Source organism: Poeciliopsis prolifica, unplaced genomic scaffold, assembly GCF_027474105.1.
Source record: "Poeciliopsis prolifica strain line A6 unplaced genomic scaffold, Auburn_PproV2 SCAFFOLD032, whole genome shotgun sequence".
Lineage (NCBI taxonomy): Eukaryota > Metazoa > Chordata > Actinopteri > Cyprinodontiformes > Poeciliidae > Poeciliopsis > Poeciliopsis prolifica.
In genome coordinates this window covers 2,027,769-2,049,212 of record NW_026562407.1, presented here as the reverse complement: position 1 = coordinate 2,049,212, position 21,444 = coordinate 2,027,769, and the positions used below count along the sequence as shown (strand labels likewise).

At 42.4% G+C, this 21,444-nt stretch overlaps 1 protein-coding gene across 2 annotated transcripts in view; it reads right to left on the bottom strand.

Moving 5' to 3' along the window:
- Positions 1-1,035: 1,035 nt before the first annotated feature.
- The window catches only part of hspa12b (heat shock protein 12B), a 31,416-nt gene continuing 11,007 nt past the window's right edge, over positions 1,036-21,444 (bottom strand). For both annotated transcript variants that reach the window (XM_055051137.1, XM_055051136.1), the window contains 10 exons: positions 21,190-21,376; positions 19,714-19,818; positions 19,491-19,607; positions 17,059-17,236; positions 5,359-5,445; positions 3,536-3,640; positions 3,206-3,464; positions 3,013-3,116; positions 2,155-2,345; positions 1,036-2,079 (listed from right to left, as the gene is read on the bottom strand). In XM_055051137.1, the coding sequence (XP_054907112.1) occupies positions 1,594-2,079; positions 2,155-2,345; positions 3,013-3,116; positions 3,206-3,464; positions 3,536-3,640; positions 5,359-5,445; positions 17,059-17,236; positions 19,491-19,607; positions 19,714-19,818; positions 21,190-21,376 (1,819 nt within the window). In that variant the 3' untranslated portion in view covers positions 1,036-1,593. The remainder of the gene's footprint in view (positions 2,080-2,154; positions 2,346-3,012; positions 3,117-3,205; positions 3,465-3,535; positions 3,641-5,358; positions 5,446-17,058; positions 17,237-19,490; positions 19,608-19,713; positions 19,819-21,189; positions 21,377-21,444) is intronic.

Here is a 21,444-nt window from a genome sequence, read left to right as displayed (position 1 = left end):
TCTGCTCTGGTGTCCTTATTGTTCACCAAGTTGGTCTCATTTAGAGAAACTGCTTCCTGAGAGCTGACGGTTTTATTAACTAGCGATAATAAAACTGCTTTATTATCGCTAGTTAGTCATATCGATGTTTCACCTGCATTTAATCATTTGGGTTCATTAAGACAGAAAGAGATGCGAGTTAGAAACACTGATTTTATCAGGCTGTGATCAACAGTGAACTGACTGACGCCATGCTAATGCTAATGCTAAACCTGTTCGTTCAGCAGTGATCCGTAAATACAAACCTGTGTGTGATGGTCCATCCTGCTCCTCTCAATGATCAGTTTTAGGACAAAATAACTCCCCATGTTGGATTCAGTTGTGCTTCCATAGCCGCTTAGTGTTTCTTCTCTTCCCTTCAGAAGTGATTTTCCTTTGGGATTCCTGCTGCTCAGTGACCAGAACCATTGGATCAACGGTTCCAGGCTACATGTCCCAAACCGACAAAAAGCAAATGAGCGAAAGTTTCTGTACCGAGGAAATTTGCTAAAATTCATCTTGGAAGTTTATGAAAACCTGGTCACCCACTACAAGAAATAGTTTAGTCATCTTTCATTCATTAAAACTTTGTTTTTGACCCAATGATCTAGCTAAAGAAGCTAATGCTCAGTCTCGAATGTTCGGACATGACGTTATCCAAACTTTGGTTTTTATTTAATTATATACTAAATAAATAATTAAACTTATTTTTTGTGTCTTTTAACCCCTTATAGTGATCAAATTTTTTTCTTTTTTTTTACAAAACTGCAATTTTTGTATTTGAAAGTTTTTCTATCTCTGACATTGGCTAAACGTCTGTGTGACGTAGAACGTTCTCTGCGGACGTTCAGCAAATGTTCGACCGTCAGCCAACGTTCGTCCATCGCGTTTCATTCTGACGTTCAGCAAACATTAGCAGACCAACGTTCAAGGGATGCCCAATGCTAGTAGCTGTATTGAGACAGTTTTTACATAATTTTTTTTAAAAAACTTTCTTACTATGTTGGAAAACATGGAAACATTTTAGGTCTTTGTTTTTACTGCTTTCATTCGGTTTAAACAAATCAAGTCTGAGTAAATATATTCAACACAGTTGCACTCATTTGACAATGAACAAGTTTCAAATGTTATAATGCCACAGTCCTTTATGTTCTTTTCCAGCTTGTAGTTATGTCATCTTACCACTAGATGGAACACTACCTTGTTAGAGAAACGATACAGTCCAAACATGGTCATGATAGAATTTAAATGAGGTATTGAGTATCATATCAGGATAAAATACACAAGAGTGATTCTCACTCTAGGTAGTATACTTTATGAGGTCTCTAGGTGATTCAGTCTTAGCTTGAGATCTTTATACTGAAGGGTAAGTTGGTTCCAGCATCTTGTGTCTTCGGGAGTGTTTTTGTTTCTTTGAAGAGTTTCTGTACAGAAATCAAATCTTCTCTGGAGGGCCAGATGGATAAACTCAGGGAGAGTTCGAGAAAATATTTCATATTGATTAACCATCAAGATTCATAATGTCTGAATTAAATCAGTTCTGGTTGTTTTCAAGTCTCTTCAAGCTGCTCCACCTTAGTTGGACAGGAAGTCTATGGAAGCCCGGACAGACTTGTTAGACATGACGTCAATAGCCGTGACTTTGATCTCTGTATCTCCAAACTGCATGGTGGCTCTGATCTCTCTCCTTTCTGGGCCCGCTATCACCGCTCCTGCTTCTGCTCCTCCCACCGCCCCAGGTGGCACCAGTGGTTCCGGTAAGTCTAAGGTTATTGTCCCGCACTTCCGGACGCCGGGGTCAGAGATGTAGGTGACGTCATCTGTGGCGCTGCAGTAGATGTTGATGATGATCTTCCGCTGCCCCACCCGAGCAGGCGTGTAGCTTCGTCGAACGACCTCTCCCAGCGCCACAGATTGGTCGATGGAAACGAAGCGATCGAAGATATCTGTGCACCACTCACGGCCATCTTTGATGAGAAGCTTATCCCGAGGGTGGCGTCCCTCAACAAACCGGTTCAGGACGCCGACTCCATAGGTCACAGGGCAACGTCGCACTCTGACCTGCGAGAGAGAAGCCATTAGATTGAGGGTCACAGTTAGCCACTCTGATCTTAACTGGCATCCCTGGTGCTTTACCACAGTGGGATCCAGTCCGAAGAGAACGGCACCCTTCAGGATGGTGAGGCCAACATCATGGGGGATGATGATCCGGCAGGTCCTTCCCAGTGCCTTCTGGACTGCTTTCTGCAACATCGGCGACTCTGCAAACCCACCAACTAGGAACAGGAAGCGTACACAGCGCACCTCCGTCTTCCCCATCAATTCCTCTGTTAGAAAAAAGAAAACAATCAATACAGAGTTGTTAGTTTTAAAGAACTTTGCCTTCTGATTAGTTTCCCACTGGTTACAAGCTAAACATCATTGATATAAAAGGTTTTCCTGGCTTCTCAGGTCAGCAAATTTGTGTACTGCAAATTTGCCAAAGGTTGACGGTATTGTAGGTTTCTAACAGCATCAGAAACCTATGATAGCCAAGCCAACATGACAAGAACTACCCTAAAATCTACACGTGGTGACGTAGCGCTACTTTTCTTGTTCACCACAGGTGAGTGCGACCAAATTTTTCCCCATGTGTCACAGCAGTCTAAATTGCCCAATTCCTATCTTTTCACATTGTCAAAAATCTGATTTGTGCACTACATTTGCTGCATCATATTTCTGCACCAAATGTAGTGAACCTAGAGGTAAACAATGACTGAAGGAAATGCGTCCCACTTAAACGAGTAGAAAACAGTCAATAGATGTTTCACCCAACCATTTCACAATCTAGTTGGAGTTAAGAAAACCAGTAGCATTTCCTGATTGTTGTGCAAAGCCACCGGGGAGTTTCTGGATGAAGACATGATGGCTTATATGTGAAAAGTAAAGTCAAAGACAGCGTCTCTCACTTTCTGTATCTGGACAGTGTCTGAATGTCGTCCATGTGTTTCTCACCTATATGTTTGACTATGTTGCTGATGGTGGGCTGGAAGAGTTCATTCATTGCTTCCTGGGTTAGCCGCAGCATTCCCTGAGACGACCACTTCACAATGTTCATGCTAACATAGACAAATACAGATTCTTGTTGACTTTTACAGACACAACAACAGGCCACAGCCTCAGACTTCCACCCATCAGTCCCACTCACTTGCTCCTCCTCAGGGCGGCCTCCACACTCTGCCCTCTGTGTCTCTTGTAGAAGTCGATGAAAGAGAAGGGCAGGGAGATATTCAGGGCGTTTGCTCTTCCTGGCGACGCGGTTCGTTTCCTCGCCTCGAATGCAATCATGAGGTCCACCCAGGCCGCCGGCCGCTTGGCTTTAAAGCTCTGAATGAAATCCTCACCAAAGATCTGGCACAGCATGGCTTCGAAGGCCAGGTCGACCCCGACGGCGCCGTAGGGACCGCCTGGAAGACGTGCTGAAGTTTTGGAAATGTGTCGAAAATGGTTGTTGTTTCCGGACGGAGAAGTTGTGTACCTGAGGCTTTGTAGAGCTCTTTAAGTGTTCCCTGCGGCTGCTCAATCTGATGAACCGTCAGGTCGACCGTTCCTCCTCCACAGTCTGCAACAACGTACCTGTCACCTACAGACAGGAAGTAGTGAGCAAAAGTGTTCACTCTCAACTCATTCCTTTAGTTTTATTTTTTGTAATAAAGTGTTTTTTTTCATTCTTACATTTGTCTTATTGTAATAAATTTATTCTTTAAGACATGCAGCAATGCACATCTTAAAGGTGTTTTTACTGCACCTCAAAAAGTATTCACACCCATTTAGCTTTTCCACAATTTTTTATAGTACGACAGTTGTGCATGACTAAAAATATTTTTAAAAAGAAACATTTTAATTCTTATAGATTCTTTTACTGATAACAATGTATTTCTACTTTATTTAATTTTTTTAAAAAGTGTGGCGTATACTTGTATTTTGCTCATTGTTTTTTGCATATTGATCTATTACCATTTTTTTTATTTGATAATCATCTTAGCAGTGTTTTCTGAAAATTTGTTGTTTTTTTTCCACAGTAAATCTTTTTCTCTGTCTCTTGAGATGCATTTTGGATTCATTAAACATGTTTTTGGGAAACATTTATATATACATGTACATATATATCACTTTAAGTAAATTTTTTTTAAGTCAGTCATGTTTATTTACCCGTTTTCATTATTTATCACAAAATAAAGGTAATTATTTTCTGTAAAAATAAAACGAACATAAGAGGTTTGATGGTGATTAGAGTCTTGAATATGTCAACTATTATTCTTTGATTATAGTCAAACCACATATTTTTATTTCACTGCTATCCCATAATAAAACCATACATTTTATAATACTTTAAAGCTTTTATTTTAGCAGAGAAATAGTGATATTTGACATATTTACTGTACTACAACAGATTTTTCTGCTTTCTTATAGCAGGCTAATTGATTTAACTAATGTATTTTCTGCCATTAAAGTTTGTTGCTGTATTACATCATGTGACAAAGTTCAAGAACATTACTGTTCTTGGCAAGGCAAGAGTAGAGATCAATCTGAGTGATTTGCTTTTTGAAGGTGTGTCTGTTGTTTTCCCTTAAGGCTCTAAACCAATAAACAACTTCAGGGTTGAGTAACAGCTGTGAGTCTGAGAGCATTTATGATGTGCCTGGAGATAAGCGAAGGACTCGGCTTCAACCCAAACGTAACACACGGAACGAAATGACTACATCTGCAAAGAAACAACAAATAAAATGCAAGAGAGGAGGACAAAGGAAGGTTTCTTGTGTAACTGCCTCAGTGGGTTTGCGGCGCAGTGGGAGAGAGTCCCACGGGCTGGGTCCGTCCTGTTCGTGTGCGTGTGTGAGTTTGGACAGGAAAGAGAGCAGAAAAGGTCAGTGAGGCCACGTGTTTCATCAGATTGTCGTTACGGTTCGACACAGAAACCATCAAATGTTCGACACAGAAACTCAAATTCTGCCCTGGAAGGATATTTTTTAACACAACATTGAGATGTAAATCCTGAATATTGTTCGACCCAATTGGAGCATGAGGTTTGCTGGAAAGGACTCTCAAACATCGATTCTGTCTGGAGGGGAAAAAAATAAACTACGCAGCCCCTCCCCCTCAACACACACACACACACACACACACACACACACACACACACACACACACACACACACACACACACACACACACACACACACACACACACACACACACACACACACATAACATCTCTACATAACATAGTCAGCATGTCAGAGGGTAAAGGTCAAAGCCATCAGTGTGTTGGATGTGAGGCGGACCGCCAGACACACTCACCGGTCTGCAGCTCGGACCACAGCTCCCCGGTTCCACTCTCCACCAGAAAGGTCCTGCTGTGTCTGGACCGCCTCAGCTGCTCCCTCGCTGCAGAACAAAACAAAACAAAAACAGTTTTTAAAAGCTGGATGATGAAAAGTTGAGCTGAACGACAACAACTGGCCTAAAAGCAACAACTCTCTCTCACCGAGTTCAGATGGGAAACAACGTGTTTCAACATTTCTCAAAGAGATAGTCCACATCTTTTTCGCAATGTGGGCTGGCCTGTTACAATAACAAATTCTGCTGGAGGATAAATTGTTCCAAAAGTTATAAACGATAATAATGTTGTTTTGAGACCATTCTTACGTGATATAACGGTCGTGGCAAAATAATAATGCAAGAGCATATTCTAAAAAATCAATAAACTTTTAATTCTAATGAACATTTAACACTGAAACTGGAAGAAATCTTAAATATCTAAAATAAATAAACAAAACAACAAATAAAATGAATTTTGAAGTCTTTTTGAACAAAATTATCCTTCAGAAAGGAATAGTTAAGCTCAAGGCACCAAGACTTTTATCATCCAGTTTTTGGCATGTCAATCGAAAAACAATTGAATTTGTTTTAATGTATTATGCAATGAATTGATTGGGGTAAAAAATACATTTATTTATTTATTCATTTATTTATTTATTTTTGTATTATTTTCCCGACTGTTCAGTAGGAGTATCATTAAATATCGATAAATTTTATTAAATGCAGTTACTGTTTAGTGATATACATTACACTTCTTTATGCACTAGTGTCCTAAATTAGCATATATCACAAACGATAATGTTTTTTAAGAGCATTATTTATGCTTGTGGGGATATAATTGTCCCATTCGGTTACCTAAAGAAGTTCTTATCGTCTCTTTTATTTTCTTTTGTCATAATTCAGAGCTAACAGAGTCACAGTTCAGACAGTTACATACATATTTATGAAGACAAATATTTTTTTTCTCTCAATTAACATTAAATCAGGCTTTAAGTTAGGATTTCTTATTACTTTTTACAAAATCCTAAAATTGTGAGAATTGTTTTTACCACATTTGAAAGGTCTTTGTCTCTGAGTGTAATGTAGCTTTTAATTTAGCTTTTTAACCCTAATCCGTCTTTTTCCAATTAATTGTTCCTGAAAACCCTGATCAACTTTAGAAATTATATTTTAAATGTTAAAGGGACATTTTTAGAGATATTTCATTTTTAGGCAAATATAGTTAGGATTGAGAAATAAGTTTCTAATCAAAACAAATTTTTTATGATTTTTTTGTCTCATTATTAAATGTTCTTGTATTAAAGGTTTCATGTTTCTAAAATTTTAAAGAAAATAACTCGTGTTAGGGCTTTTTTTCACTTGAGGAAGTGGCGCATGTTTTGGTAAAACACATATTACTGCATTCCTGAAATTCCTCGCCAAGTTTATCAGAGGTTTAGACGTTGGTTTAAACATACTTAATGCGCCATTTTGTGATGTTTAGTTCAACTTCTCCATGTTGAGCTCTCGTTACATCCATTGGGAGGCTGTTGGTGTGCAAGAAACTCTGGTTCGCAAGGTTGGTGGTCTTAAGAGATCACAAAAAGGTGTAAATAGGATTCGTTTTATCTGAAAATATCTTGCCTGTGTATCATAATTGTAGAAAAAAATCACAACAGATATTATTCGAAGTTTAACGTACAAAACATGGATTAAATTTGTGGCTTGTATGCTTTTATTTTAATCACTTAACGATGCTTCATTGGTTGCCTGGACTCTTTCCAGCTGGAAGGAGTCATCACCACTTTCCCGAGCCTCACTTTGCTTTTCTGGTTGTCAAACATTTTTTTCTTTCCCCATGTAAACACACTTAAAGTATAATCACTGAAGAAATTAAGACGAAAGCAAAACAGAGTACGCGGAAACACACAGCTGGAGAAGAAGAGATGTTCCGGACGGCCATGTTGGAAGATAATATACCACCAAGAAGTTAGTTAGTGTGGTTTTAAAGACTAAATGTATGTCAAATACATAAAATATGATTAGAAAAATGATAAAAATAGACATTCTGAGATATTTAGGCTATATTTGAATCCGGTCGCCAGGGTGTATGTAAATATTTGAGTCTCCACCTATAATCCATGTGTTGATCAGAACCAAAACAGAATAAACAAACTTCTGCACCTCATTTCTTAGTTTTAAAGATAATTTAAGTTGTCAGTGCATCCTGTTAGTAAATAGTTCAAACAAATCATGAAAAATCTATAAATAATAACGTCCAGCCTGAAAAAAAAAAAGATTTGACACCCGGAAAAACGTTTGAAACTGAAATAAATATTGAAAACTGAAAACTTTTAATTCTAATGAACAAAAGTTTCATTATGTATATATATATATATATATATATATATATATATATATATATATATATATATATATATATATATATATATATATATCACCCTCACTGCCAAATGTTATTCACCCAACCATTTTTTTGCAAGTTTTTAAGAAAAACTTGCAAAAAAATGGTTGGGTGAATAACATTTGGCAGTGAGGGTGAAGTGAATGTCCTCAAACATGCTACAAACTGCTTACTGTCGATTTTTCTTCGGTTTCTTTTATGCTGCTCTTCAAAATTTTGCATAAACATCCTCTATAAATGTTGAATATGAGGCAACTTCCTAAGAACAAAGACCAAGTGCGAATCTAGTTTTGAGCATAGAAAGATTAATATCTGACTGGATAGCTCAATACATAAGGCATCAGTATATCACCCGAGAGGGCAGGGTTCGAATCCAGTCTGGGTCCTTAGGCAAGACCCTTCAAGCTACTGCCTACCTCATACCATGAGAGATACTAAGTTGCATAAACATGCCGGCTCAGACGTCGCCCGGCCAAACAAGGTCTGCGTCAGGTGTTGGGGAACCAGAGCACCTTGATGACAAATGGGCTACTGGAACAAGACGGAAATGGGCGAGAGATGAAAATGTGGATCTGTTGGAATGCTACTACTCAAGTAACCCTAGTCAGAGGGGTTACATGCAAAGACTGGGGAAGGAATGGTTACTTCGACATCCCCAGTCAACACTAAGCGCTAAACAACTAGTAGCTCAGTGTTCCAACATCCGCAAACGGCAACTGCTATCACAACTTGAGATTGACGAGATACAACACAAATGCTACGGCAAAAGGGAGGAACCCGGATGTCAGGACTGTGGGGACTTAACTACAAGTCCCACCCAGTGAGGGGATACACGGCCCCAATGAGCGAAACAGAGCTGAACGAGACAGCTGCTGACCTGAGAGAGAGAATCATGACCCGAATGACAACCAGGCCTCCTCGGCGCAATTACAACGGCTGAGTGAAGTACCATCAGAAAGTCTCATTGAGAATGTGAATGCAGCATTGAGAACGATCCCTACCAACACCATAACAGAAACCAATGAAACTGAATCTACAACTCAGCATCAGTGATCCTCGAGATACTTGGCTATAAGAGCAACCATGAGACCCAATACCCACCATGGAAAAAACGGTTAGAGGCTAAAATCAAGGTAACAAGGAGGAAAGTGAGCCAACTGTCAGAGCTCCACAAGGTACAATGAAAAGACCAGTACCAGAAAGTACAGCCAGATGCCCATACCTGAAGCACTCGAGACTGCCAACAGAGGCTCCAAGCCTTGGCCAGCCGCCTAAAGAGATACACAAGGGAGAATGAATCCAGAAGGATTAACCCGGCTCTTCTCACTCAACCAGCTAAGGTGTACTCTCAATGGCAGGGTAATAACAACAGAGCAGACCCACCAAGGCTGGAGACTGAACAATACTGGAAAGGCATATGGGAAAGGGAGGCGTCCCACAACAGCAATGCACAGTGGCTGATCTCTCTACGAGAGGACCACAGCAACCTCCCTGAGCAAGCCCCGGTAACCATCACTGTGACAGATGTTCAAGAAAGAGTCTCAGGATGAAAAAACTGGACAGCACCAGGGCCTGACATGATCCATGCCTACTGGCTAAAGAAACTCACTGCTCTCCATGAGCGACTGGCAGCCCAAATGAACCAGCTGCTACAAGTGGGACTCACCCTGAATGGTAACTGAAGGGCGGACAATCCTAATCCAGAACGATCCATCAAACGGTCCCGTCCCACCCAACTACCGACCAATAACCTGCCTCTCCACAACCTGGAAGCCTCATGTCAGGCATCATAGCGGCCAAGATAAGCAAAACACATGGATAACACATGAGCACGGCACAGAAGGGTATCGGTGTAAAATACCAGAGGAGCCAAACACCAACTCCTCATAGACCGCACAGTGCCCGAGACTGCAAAACCCGACACACCAACCTGTGCATGGCTTGGATCGATTACAAGAAAGCCTATGACTCATGCCGCATACTTGGATCATTGAATGCCTACAGATGTATAACATCAACAGGATTCTGAGAGCCTTCATTGCAAACTCGATGAAGCTGTGGAAAACCACCCTTGAAGCCAACTGCAAACCACTTGCACAAGTGTCCATCAGATGTGGCATATACCAAGGAGATGCTCTGTCCCCGCTACTGTTCTGCATAGGCCTGAACCCCCTCAGCCAAATTATCAACAAGACTGGCTACGGATACAGACTCAAAAATGGGGCCAACATCAGTCACCTCCTCTACATGGATGACATCAAGCTGTATGCCAAGAGTGAGCGAGACATCGACTCACTGATCCACACCACCAGGATCTACAGCACTGACATTGGGATGTCATTCGGACTAGAGAAGTGTGGTCGGCTGATCACAAAGAGGGGGAAGGTGATCCGCACAGAAGGAGTCTCACTCCCACAAGGAACAATAGCAGACATAGAGGACAGTTACAAGTACCTAGGTATACCACAAGCAAATGGCAACCTCGATGAGACCACAAGGAAAGGAGCCACAGCTAAATACCTCCAACGAATAAGGCAAGTCCTGAGAAGCCAGCTCAATGGCAAGAACAAAATCAGTGCGATAAACAGCTATGCCCTGCCAGTAATCAGATACCCTGCTGGAATAATCAGCTGGCCAAAGGAGGAGATAAAAGCCACAGATATTAAGACTAGAAAGCTACTAACCATGCATGGAGGGTTCCATCCCAAATCCAGCACCCTGAGACTGTACACGAGCCGCAAGGACGGAGGCAGAGGACTAGTGAGTGTGAGAACCACTGTCCAGGACGAAACAACTAAGATCCATAAATACATCAGGACAAAGCCTCAACAGACAATGTGCTCAGTGAATGTCTCAGACAACAGGGAACGGAGGTTGAGGTGCCAGAGATACCATCATGGGAGGACAAGCCCCTACATGGGATGTACCACCAGCAAATAACCCAAGTGGCTGATATCAGTAAATCCTACCAATGGCTGGAAAAAGCTGGACTCAAGGACAGCACAGAGGCCCTCATCCTGGCCGCCCAGGAACAGGCCCTAAACACCAGAGCAATAGAGGCCCAGATCTACCACACCAGACAAGACCCAAGGTGTAGGTTGTGCAAGGAGGCCCCTGAGACAGTCCAGCACATCACAGCAGGGTGCAAGATACTGGCAGGGAAAGCGTACATGGAGCGACATAACCAAGTGGCAGGCATTGTGTACAGAAACATCTGTGCAGAATATGGACTGGAAACCCCGAGATCAAAGTGGGAAACACCCCAAAGGTGGTGGAGAACGCCAGAGCTAAGATCCTGTGGGACTTCCAGATCCAGACAGACAAAATGGTAATGGCGAACCAACCAGACATTGTCGTAGTGGCTAAACATCAGAGGAAAGCCGTTGTGGTAGATGTAGCAATACCAAGTGATTGCAACATCAGGAAAAAGGAGCACGAGAAACTGGAGAAATACCAGGGCCTCAGGGAAGAACTGGAGAGGGCCTGGAAGGTGAAGACCACAGTGGTGCCTGTGGTCATCGGGGCCCTCGGGGCAGTAACCCCCAAACTGGAGCAGTGGCTACAACAGATCCCAGGAACAACATCAGACATCTCAGTCCAGAAATGTGCAGTCCTTGGCACAGCCAAGATACTGCGCAGAACCCTCAAGCTCCCAGGCCTCTGGTAGAGGACCCGAGCTCAGAGGATAAGAACCACCCGCGGTGGGTGAGAAGGGAATTTTTTTATATATATATATATATATATATATATATATATATATATATATATATATATATATATATATATATATATATATTCTGTACACTATGCCTGCCACTTGGTTATATATATATATATATATATATATATATATATATATATATATATATATATATATATATATATATATATATATATATATAAAAATTCCCTTCTCACCCACCGCGGGTGGTTCTTATCCTCTGAGCTCGGGTCCTCTACCAGAGGCCTGGGAGCTTGAGGGTTCTGCGCAGTATCTTGGCTGTGCCAAGGACTGCACATTTCTGGACTGAGATGTCTGATGTTGTTCCTGGGATCTGTTGTAGCCACTGCTCCAGTTTGGGGGTTACTGCCCGAGGGCCCCGATGACCACAGGCACCACTGTGGTCTTCACCTTCCAGGCCCTCTCCAGTTCTTCCCTGAGGCCCTGGTATTTCTCCAGTTTCTCGTGCTCCTTTTTCCTGATGTTGCAATCACTTGGTATTGCTACATCTACCACAACGGCTTTCCTCTGATGTTTATCCACTACGACAATGTCTGGTTGGTTCGCCATTACCATTTTGTCTGTCTGGATCTGGAAGTCCCACAGGATCTTAGCTCTGGCGTTCTCCACCACCTTTGGGGGTGTTTCCCACTTTGATCTCGGGGTTTCCAGTCCATATTCTGCACAGATGTTTCTGTACACTATGCCTGCCACTTGGTTATGTCGCTCCATGTACGCTTTCCCTGCCAGTATCTTGCACCCTGCTGTGATGTGCTGGACTGTCTCAGGGGCCTCCTTGCACAACCTACACCTTGGGTCTTGTCTGGTGTGGTAGATCTGGGCCTCTATTGCTCTGGTGTTTAGGGCCTGTTCCTGGGCTGCCAGGATGAGGCCTCTGTGCTGTCCTTGAGTCCAGCTTTTTCCAGCCATTGGTAGGATTTACTGATATCAGCCACTTGGGTTATTTGCTGGTGGTACATCCCATGTAGGGGTTTGTCCTCCATGATGGTATCTCTGGCACCTCAACCTCCGTTCCCTGTTGTCTGAGACATTCACTGAGCACATTGTCTGTTGAGGCTTTGTCCCTGATGTATTTATGGATCTTAGTTGTTTCGTCCTGGACAGTGGTTCTCACACTCACTAGTCCTCTGCCTCCTTCCTTGCGGCTCGTGTACAGTCTCAGGGTGCTGGATTTGGGATGGAACCCTCCATGCATTGTTAGTAGCTTTCTGGTCTTAATCTGTGGCTTTTATCTCCTCCTTTGGCCAGCTAATTATTCCAGCAGGGTATCTGATTACTGGCAAGGCATAGCTGTTTATCGCACGGATTTTGTTCTTGCCATTGAGCTGGCTTCTCAGGACTTGCCTTATTCGTTGGAGGTATTTAGCTGTGGCTCCTTTCCTTGTGACCTCATCGAGGTTGCCATTTGCTTGTGGTATACCTAGGTACTTGTAACTGTCCTCTATGTCTGCTATTGTTCCTTCTGGGAGTGAGACCCTTCTGTGTGGATGACCTTCCCCCTCTTTGTGACCAGCCGACCACATTTCTCTAGTCCGAATGACATCCCAATGTCAGTGCTGTAGATCCTGGTGGTGTGGATCAGTGAGTCGATGTCTCGCTCACACTTGGCGTACAGCTTGATGTCATCCATGTAGAGTAGGTGACTGATATTGGCCCCATTTTTGAGTCTGTATCCGTAGCCAGTCTTGTTGATAACTTGGCTGAGGGGGTTCAGGCCTATGCAGAACAGTAGCGGGGACAGAGCATCTCCTTGGTATATGCCACATTTGATGGACACTTGTGCAAGTGGTTTGCAGTTGGCTTCAAGGGTGGTTTCCACAGCCTCATCGAGTTTGCAATGAAGGCTCTCAGAGTCCTGTTGATGTTATACATCTCTAAGCATTCAATGATCCAAGTATGCGGCATTGAGTCATAGGCTTTCTTGTAATCGATCCAAGCCATGCACAGGTTGGTGTGTCGGGTTTTGCAGTCTCGGGCAACTGTGTGGTCTACGAGGAGTTGGTGTTTGGCTCCTCTGCTATTTACACCGATACCCTTCTGTGCCGTGCTCATGTGTTTATCCATGTGTTTGCTTATCTTGGCCGCTATGATGCCTGACATGAGCTTCCAGGTTGTGGAGAGGCAGGTTATTGGTCGGTAGTTGGGTGGGACTGGACCCTTTGATGGATCCTTCTGGATTAGGATTGTCCGCCCTTCAGTTAACCATTCAGGGTGAGTCCCACTTTGTAGCAGCTGTTCATTTGGGCTGCCAGTCGCTCATGGAGAGCAGTGAGTTTCTTTAGCCAGTAGGCATGGATCATGTCAGGCCCTGGTGCTGTCCAGTTTTTCATACCTGAGACTCTTTCTTGGACATCTGTCACAGTGATGGTTACCGGGGCTTGCTCAGGGAGGTTGCTGTGGTCCTCTCGTAGAGAGATCAGCCACTGTGCATTGCTGTTGTGGGACGCCTCCCTTTCCCATATGCCTTTCCAGTATTGTTCCGTCTCCAGCCTTGGTGGGTCTGCTCTGTTGTTATTGTTACCCTGCCATTGAGAGTACACCTTAGCTGGTTGAGTGGAGAAGAGCCGGTTAATCCTTCTGGATTCATTCTCCCTTGTGTATCTCTTTAGGCGGCTGGACAAGGCTTGGAGCCTCTGTTTGGCAGTCTCGAGTGCTTCAGGTATGGGCATCTGCCTGTACTTTCTGGGTACTGGTCTTTTCATTGCACCCTTGTGGAGCTCTGACAGTTGGCTCACTTCCCTCCTTGTTACCTTGATTTTAGCCTCTAACCGTCTTTTCCATGGTGGGTATTGGGTCTCATGGTTGCTCTTATAGCCAAGTATCTCAAGGATCACTGATGCTGAGTTGTAGATCAGCTCATTGGTTTCTGTTATGGTGTTGGTAGGGATCGTTCTCAATGCTGCATTCACATTCTCAATGAGACTTCAGATGGTACTTCACTCAGCCGTTGTAATTGGCGGGGAGGCCTGGTTGTCATTCGGGTCATGATTCTCTCTCTCAGGTCAGCAGCTGTCTCGTTCAGCTCTGTTTCGCTCATTGGGGCCGTGTATCCCCTCACTGGGTGGGGACTTGTAGTTAAGTCCCCACAGTCCTGACATCCGGGTTCCTCCCTTTTGCCGTAGCATTTGTGTTGTATCTCGTCAATCTCAAGTTGTGATAGCAGTTGCCGTTTGCGGATGTTGGAACACTGAGCTACTAGTTGTTTAGCGCTTAGTGTTGACTGGGGATGTCGAAGTAACCATTCCTTCCCCCAGTCTTTGCATGTAACCTCTCTCACTAGGGTTACTTGAGTAGTAGCATTCCAACAGATCCACATTTTCATCTCTCGCCCATTTCCGTCTTGTTCCAGTAGCCCATTTGTCATCAAGGTGCTCTGGTTCCCAACACCTGACGCAGACCTTGTTTGGCCGGGCGACGTCTGAGCCGGCATGTTATGCAACTTAGTATCTCTCATGGTATGAGGTAGGCAGTAGCTTGAAGGGTCTTGCCTAAGGACCCAGACTGGATTCGAACCCTGCCCTCTCGGGTGATATACTGATGCCTTATGTATTGAGCTATCCAGTATATATATATATATATATATATATATATATATATGTATATATATATATATATATATATATATATATATATATATAAATGGGGGAAAAAAAGTTTTGAAACTGAAAAAATTACTTTGCAGATTTAAAGTTTCTTTTAGTTCCAAGTTATTTTTTCTCAGTTGATTTTTTTAAGTTGCAAATCCTTTTTATTTTTTCATTGTTGTTCTTTTGAACAACCTTTTTTTTTGGATGAGACTGTGGAGAAGCTTCAGCACACGTTTCAAACTGAAGGCCCGTGGGCCAAATCTGGTCCGCCATAACTATTTCTGTGGCCCTCCAGACTCTAAAGAGCCACGGAAAGTGGGCTTCAACAAAACAGTTTTGCATTTGAATGCCATTTTATTAGTCAAATCAAATCAATATCTACATGTATGGAGGCAAATTACGTTGATGTACAATATCATTTTATTTTTAGACTCATTGAGTGCAGAAAACTTGTGAGTTTGACCCCTGCTTTGTGTGAAACTCAGATGAACACAAGAAGCTTCTTAACGAGCGCAAGGGGGGTGTTGAAATAAAAAAAAAAATTCCGTGTTTAATATTATAGGATCGTGAAGCTGTTGAGCAACAGCGTCTTGAAAGCAAAGATTTATTTGAATGGCCGCCTGTGTGATAGTGAGTGTGTGTGCTTTGTAAATGAAGCTGAACGAAGGCCGACTGAAATCACGCAAACTTCGATTTCATGTGTATGTTTTTGTTGAGGAGCGACAAGCAAGTCTGGAAACCATTTACATGAAACTGCAGAAGAGAAAATGTACATGTGCTTGTTTTTACGACTCCCTGGCGCTAAATTTGGACACGAAATGAGGTGGAAGGAATACTAAAGATAGCAGGAAAGAAGAAGATGAAAAAACAGGTCAATGATGCCAAGTTTGGGTCTCTGTATTTGTGTGGGGTTGTTTTTTTTTCTGTCCTTTTGGTCCTGGGAATGGGACCGACCTCAGAGAGAAAATAAAGTGAGAGATTGAAAGAAAAAACGAAAGAAAGGAGAAAGCGAGTGAAGGAGAGGGAGAGTGACAGGCCAGGAGGGGTGAGATCACAGTCACACTGCACCTTGTTCCAATTACAATATCCTGTGTTTAGAGTGTGTGAATGTTCTTTGTGTGCATTGCAGGCTGCCTATGTATAAGTGGGCCTTTGCAGGGGATTTTGGACGGCATGTTCTTCGCCCGCTGAATTATGCATGCTGATTTTCCCCCCTCTGAGTTTCATATTGTGCTTTTAGGTCCTAAAAAGTGTTTTAGTCCTGCAAACTGAGGCAGAGTTTGAATCCAGCTGAAGCTTGAAAAGCTTTTTACTCTTCAATATGCAAAATGTTCTCCTTTATAAGTGAACTATTATGCTTCCTAGAAGAGATTATAATGTGTCTATCGGCTGTACAAAACATGTTTTGCAAAAATCCTTCTCTCTCTCTCTGACACACAAACTGGGCTTCCTAAAATCCTCAGATTAACAGAAAAAGTTCAGCAGTTAATATTTATAAAAGGATACTGTTCTCTAAAGTTAAAAGGTGACCTACTATGCTTACTTGAACAGGTTAGGAAAGGTTTATGGATTACATTTGGTACATTTTTTTGCTATTTCTGATGAAACTCCTACACAGTAAGATTAGAGTACTGCCTTTAGATGCAAATTTAACTAAACTCAAGAGAAAGCGTCCCAGGCAGAGTGTAACGTTGATTAAAGGGAGCCTTCGGATAAACACTTCCCCTTTCTGGGAATTCTGCGGTCTGTTTAAACACAGCTCTTCTCCTCTTTCTTCCTCAGCTCATGAATCCATTTCTGCTTCTCTGGCAGCTCTACATGAAACATATGCCCTGTTCTAAGTGGTTACGTCTTTCCCCCCCGGCTCTTTGTTTCTCTCCAAAAACAAACAGTGAGGTTTCATGCTTATGCTAATGAAGAAAACTCCTGGTTGCGGCGCCACCTACCTTGTCTGAAGCTGGAGTCGAAGGGCCGGGTCCCGTCCAGGTCCAGGCCGTTTGTGATTGGCTGCAGGCTCAGGTCGATCACCTGGTGCAGCCGGAGCTTCCGACAGTAGATGGAGGCGGCCTCGGGCTCCAGAGCGATGAGGAGCTGCTCAGGGCAGTCGGGAGACACCAGTCCAGCCTGGAGGACGCAGAAGAGACGCACAGTGTACTGCGACATGGAGAGACCAGCGCGTACAGAGATGCAGTAGCCTTATTAGGCTTCCTTGAATAGGTCAGGATGGGCTGTGGGTGATACATGTTCACTACATTTATTTACTTTTTTTTTTTAACGCAAAATCAATTTCAGATGACGAGAATCATCTTTGAAAAGCAGAAGTGGAGCCTTATGCACAGTCCACAAGAATACTGCTTGGAGCTCAGCTTGGGCTGCTAGGTAATAGCACAGACAGTGCCTGCACAATGTGGCCTAACAATCTGGAGGGTTTTGAAATGTCTCATTTTCCAGACACCAAAAAGTCACGAACTTGTTGTCAAATTAACAGCTGGGTGTTGTTTTTTGTTGTTGTTGTTTTTTTATCACTTGGTTGTTTTTAGAAGCAAGTTGAGACCCAAATGGATAATAAAAATGTGCAAAATGAGCTGGGTCTTTGTCCAAACTGGGCCATCAACAAGGTAATGAGCCCAAAGAGACTGATAAGCTTTATATTATCGCTGCTGCAGGAAGTTCCACAATCAACTGAATGATAGGGTGGACATAGTTTTTCTTTGACTATCTTTTTTGCTTATAGGTCATGATAAAATGTTAACTACACAGAGCTGTGTACTTCACACTGACCTTTGGATGGAAAAGAGGAGAGGTTCCAGAGGTCAACAGAAAGAAAAACAGTCACGACACTTAAAGAATCCCTTTTCACTAAACAGATTGAAAGATGAAAACAGTCAAACCTGACCTGAACTGTGTATTATCTGTTAGGATGAAGGATTGAAACGACTTGTATAAGTATTAAACGTGATGTTATGGGGCGTAAGGTTGAGTAGGCTGTAACAATAAGTTTGTGTCTGTGCAGGGCGGGGGTCTGCTCTCTACTTCCTGTGTTTGTATGCCGGTCTCCCTTATTGTTCGCTCCTAATGACATCACCACCAGCAGGAAGCACACACGCCCTGACAGGCCTTTAGCCAGCAGCCCGCGCAGAGCATGTGTGTGAGTGAGTGTGTGTGTCCATTTGACTTTTCGTGAACTCACCTGAGATGGAAGCAAGTGGCAAAAAAATATAAATGATTCATTCTGTGTGCGGAGCTCAGAGACAATCAATGATTTTAGCAGAAAGAGGTGCAGAAAGCGATGCAGAGCTGCATGAACCTTCTGCTTGATGCATTCCTGTGCATGCACGCACACTTCCTACAAGTCGGTCTAACACGTACACAATAAGAAAGGGTGTGAGCATTTTCATAGGGTGACATACAATCACAGACAAAGCCAAATGCATTCTGTAATCTGTGTAAAGATTCCTTCATGGGAACGCTAATCTGTCTTTTATCCCAGGCTTTCTTTCTGGCTTGATGTTTTCCTTCCTTAATCTCTCTCAGACATATGAACTGAGCTTCCTAAAATCCTCAAATTAATAGAAAAGGTTCAGCAATTAATATTTATAACAAGACATTTTCCTCTAAAGCTAAAAGGTGACCTATTATGCTCCCTTGAAAAGGTTAGGAAAGGTTTATGGGTTACTTTTTTTTTGCAGGCAATCATTCTTAGAGAATGAGATTTTAGTCTGGTCAGTTCTATTTTGAGCTGTTTTATGGCCTCTTGGCACTTTAAAGCCAACTAAGCTGCTGCTGGCCACACCCCTAACTTGAAGATTACACTCACAGATGAAAATGGCTGTAAACAGATCCACAATTATACAACAGTACATCTTTGAAAAGCAGAATTGGAGCCTCCTGCATAAGTGGGTTCTGGATGGTAAGTTAACAACAAAACAGCCATTGTGCAACACATACAGTGGTGGAACCAGCTGACCAAGCATGCTGGAATTCCCTTGGGGTTGCTAGGTAACACGTCTTTGCTTGGCTGAGGTTGCTAGGTAACAGAGCAGGGTCATTGGAATGTGACTTAACAACTGAAAGGTTTTTAAAATGGCACATTTTCCAGACCCCATAAAACAGTTCAGTGATTTTTTTAAGCAGTTTTTTTTTTTTTTGTAGAAGCAGCTGAAACCCAAATGGGAATTCAAAACGATGTAAAATGTTAATTTTACTTAATAGATGCCCTTTAAAAAATACTTTTTCTGAGAACACAAGCTGTTTGTTTTTAGAAGGATAATTAGTTGGGAAGGATGATGTGGAGGGAAACCTTCCCACGCAAAGGCAATGTTTGCTTTTAATCTGAGGATGGGTTTGCTTCGACATCAGACGCGTTGCGATGTCCTACCAGGTACGCCGCCTCTCTCATGAACTGCTTGGCCGGCTGCCTCCACACAGCTGGGACGGTGATCACCCATCGGATCTCCTCTCCTTCCAGCACCGAAGACGACTGGTCCTTCACCTCCTGAAACAGAACCTCCAGTCACCTCTGAGTACCACTGCTCCCCAGATCTGGAAACAACGGCGACGGACTGCGCAATGTGGCTTTGCCTTGAGGAGCGAGGCCTTACCTTCAGAGCGTGCTCTCTGAAGAAGCGCAGGGCGTGAGCGAACACCTCGATGGCCCGGACCTTCCGACCGTTAACAGCCTCCAGCTCCGTCTCCATCGTCAGATCCTGTTGAGACGTGGAAACCAAAAAGCTTATTAGCCCCTGATATTCCTGAAGCAAAACCTTGGGTGGCTATTTGAACACTCTTGTTTTCATTAATTCAAGAGTTCAATAATGAGTAATTGGTTACTCAGACGATTAATCGATTAATCGGGTAAGAAAATTTGAAAATTCCACAGATTTTTTTTTAAAGCCTTTTTATATATAAGAAACACACTGGAAAATGCAAATAAACAAATAATTAAATAATTTTTTATAAATAAGAAAATAAACATTCTATTGCCTAAGATGCAGCTGTACATCTGGTGTTCGCTTGACTCTTTGTAGCAGAGGATGCAACTGCAGCTGAAGAAATACTTCTAACACCAACATGCTTCTGCATCAATACAATGTAGAGCTAACCTGTTGACCAATCAAAAATTGAACAGAAAATGTTTCTAAAATTAGATTATTTTTAACAGAATTTGAACTGAGTGAAGCTAAAATTGACACTTGAGGAGTTCTGGGTAGAATATGTTTACAGACAGAGGATCTTAAATGCAAAATGTTTATATTTTTTGTGCAGTTTTGGTTTAGTTACTTCTCTGAATGTCATTTTCTATTAGCAAGTAACACTTATTTTAGTCTGTATTCTCCAGTGAACGATTAATCAGTTACTAAATTAGTTGATTATTTCAACAATCGATTAATCATTATTAACCTGATTAATCGTTTCAGGAATAGTTCAAATTGGTTGTCTTTGAGCACATTGCCACAATCCTTTCAATGAGGATTTAATTCTGGGTTTCTTTTGGGAAGATCGTCCAACTGGAAAATGCGGTTTTAACTTTTTAGATTGATTTCAGCTTGAAAACAGAAAAACTTGAACATATTCCTCCATTTTCTTTAGACCATCAACTTTCTGTAATCATGCTTGACAACTGGTACTTTGTTCTTAGATTTGAAAGATTTACTTTGACTATGCCAAGCAGAGTAGGGGCATTTTTATTGGTAACTGCTCTTACTTTGAATCTTCCAAATCTTCCAGAAATCAGCAAGCTTCAGACTTTCTGATTTCTGAGTTTTTATTCAACAGTAATTAAACAATTTTCTAAATTTTGATTCATTTGAGGATGGCAGTTTAACTTAAATGGTTGAAACTTTGAGACAGTCGGTTGTACCAACAAGGCGCCGGTACCAAATGTGGATAAAGTTTCTGAAATGGCCCAAACCTTGACTCTATTAACAAATTGTGGACAATAATTGAAACACCAGTAAATAGATTCTAGCAGAAGTTTGGCTAAGGTGAAACATGTGGAGATACATCAGTCTGGGTGTGTGTTTAGATTTCTTGCCCATGACAGGGTGTATGCAAACTTCTGACCATGTGCTGCTTACACTGGTACTGTGGATTTTCATTTTAAATTTGTCAAAGTAGAGCCAGTGCTGGGCCTCCTCCGGGTCTAAGTCATGGTAGAAATCCCGGGCTGCAAACCCAAAACTGTGGAACCGCAAATCAGGAGTCAACAGCAAACATGTTGGGCTCTTCTGATTGGCCACTCCGGGGTCTCCGCCCTCCCAGCGTCTGCACAGAGCGACGCAGTGACGTAAAGGGGAATTGAAATGAGTTGAAATTGTACAATTGTGAGGAAT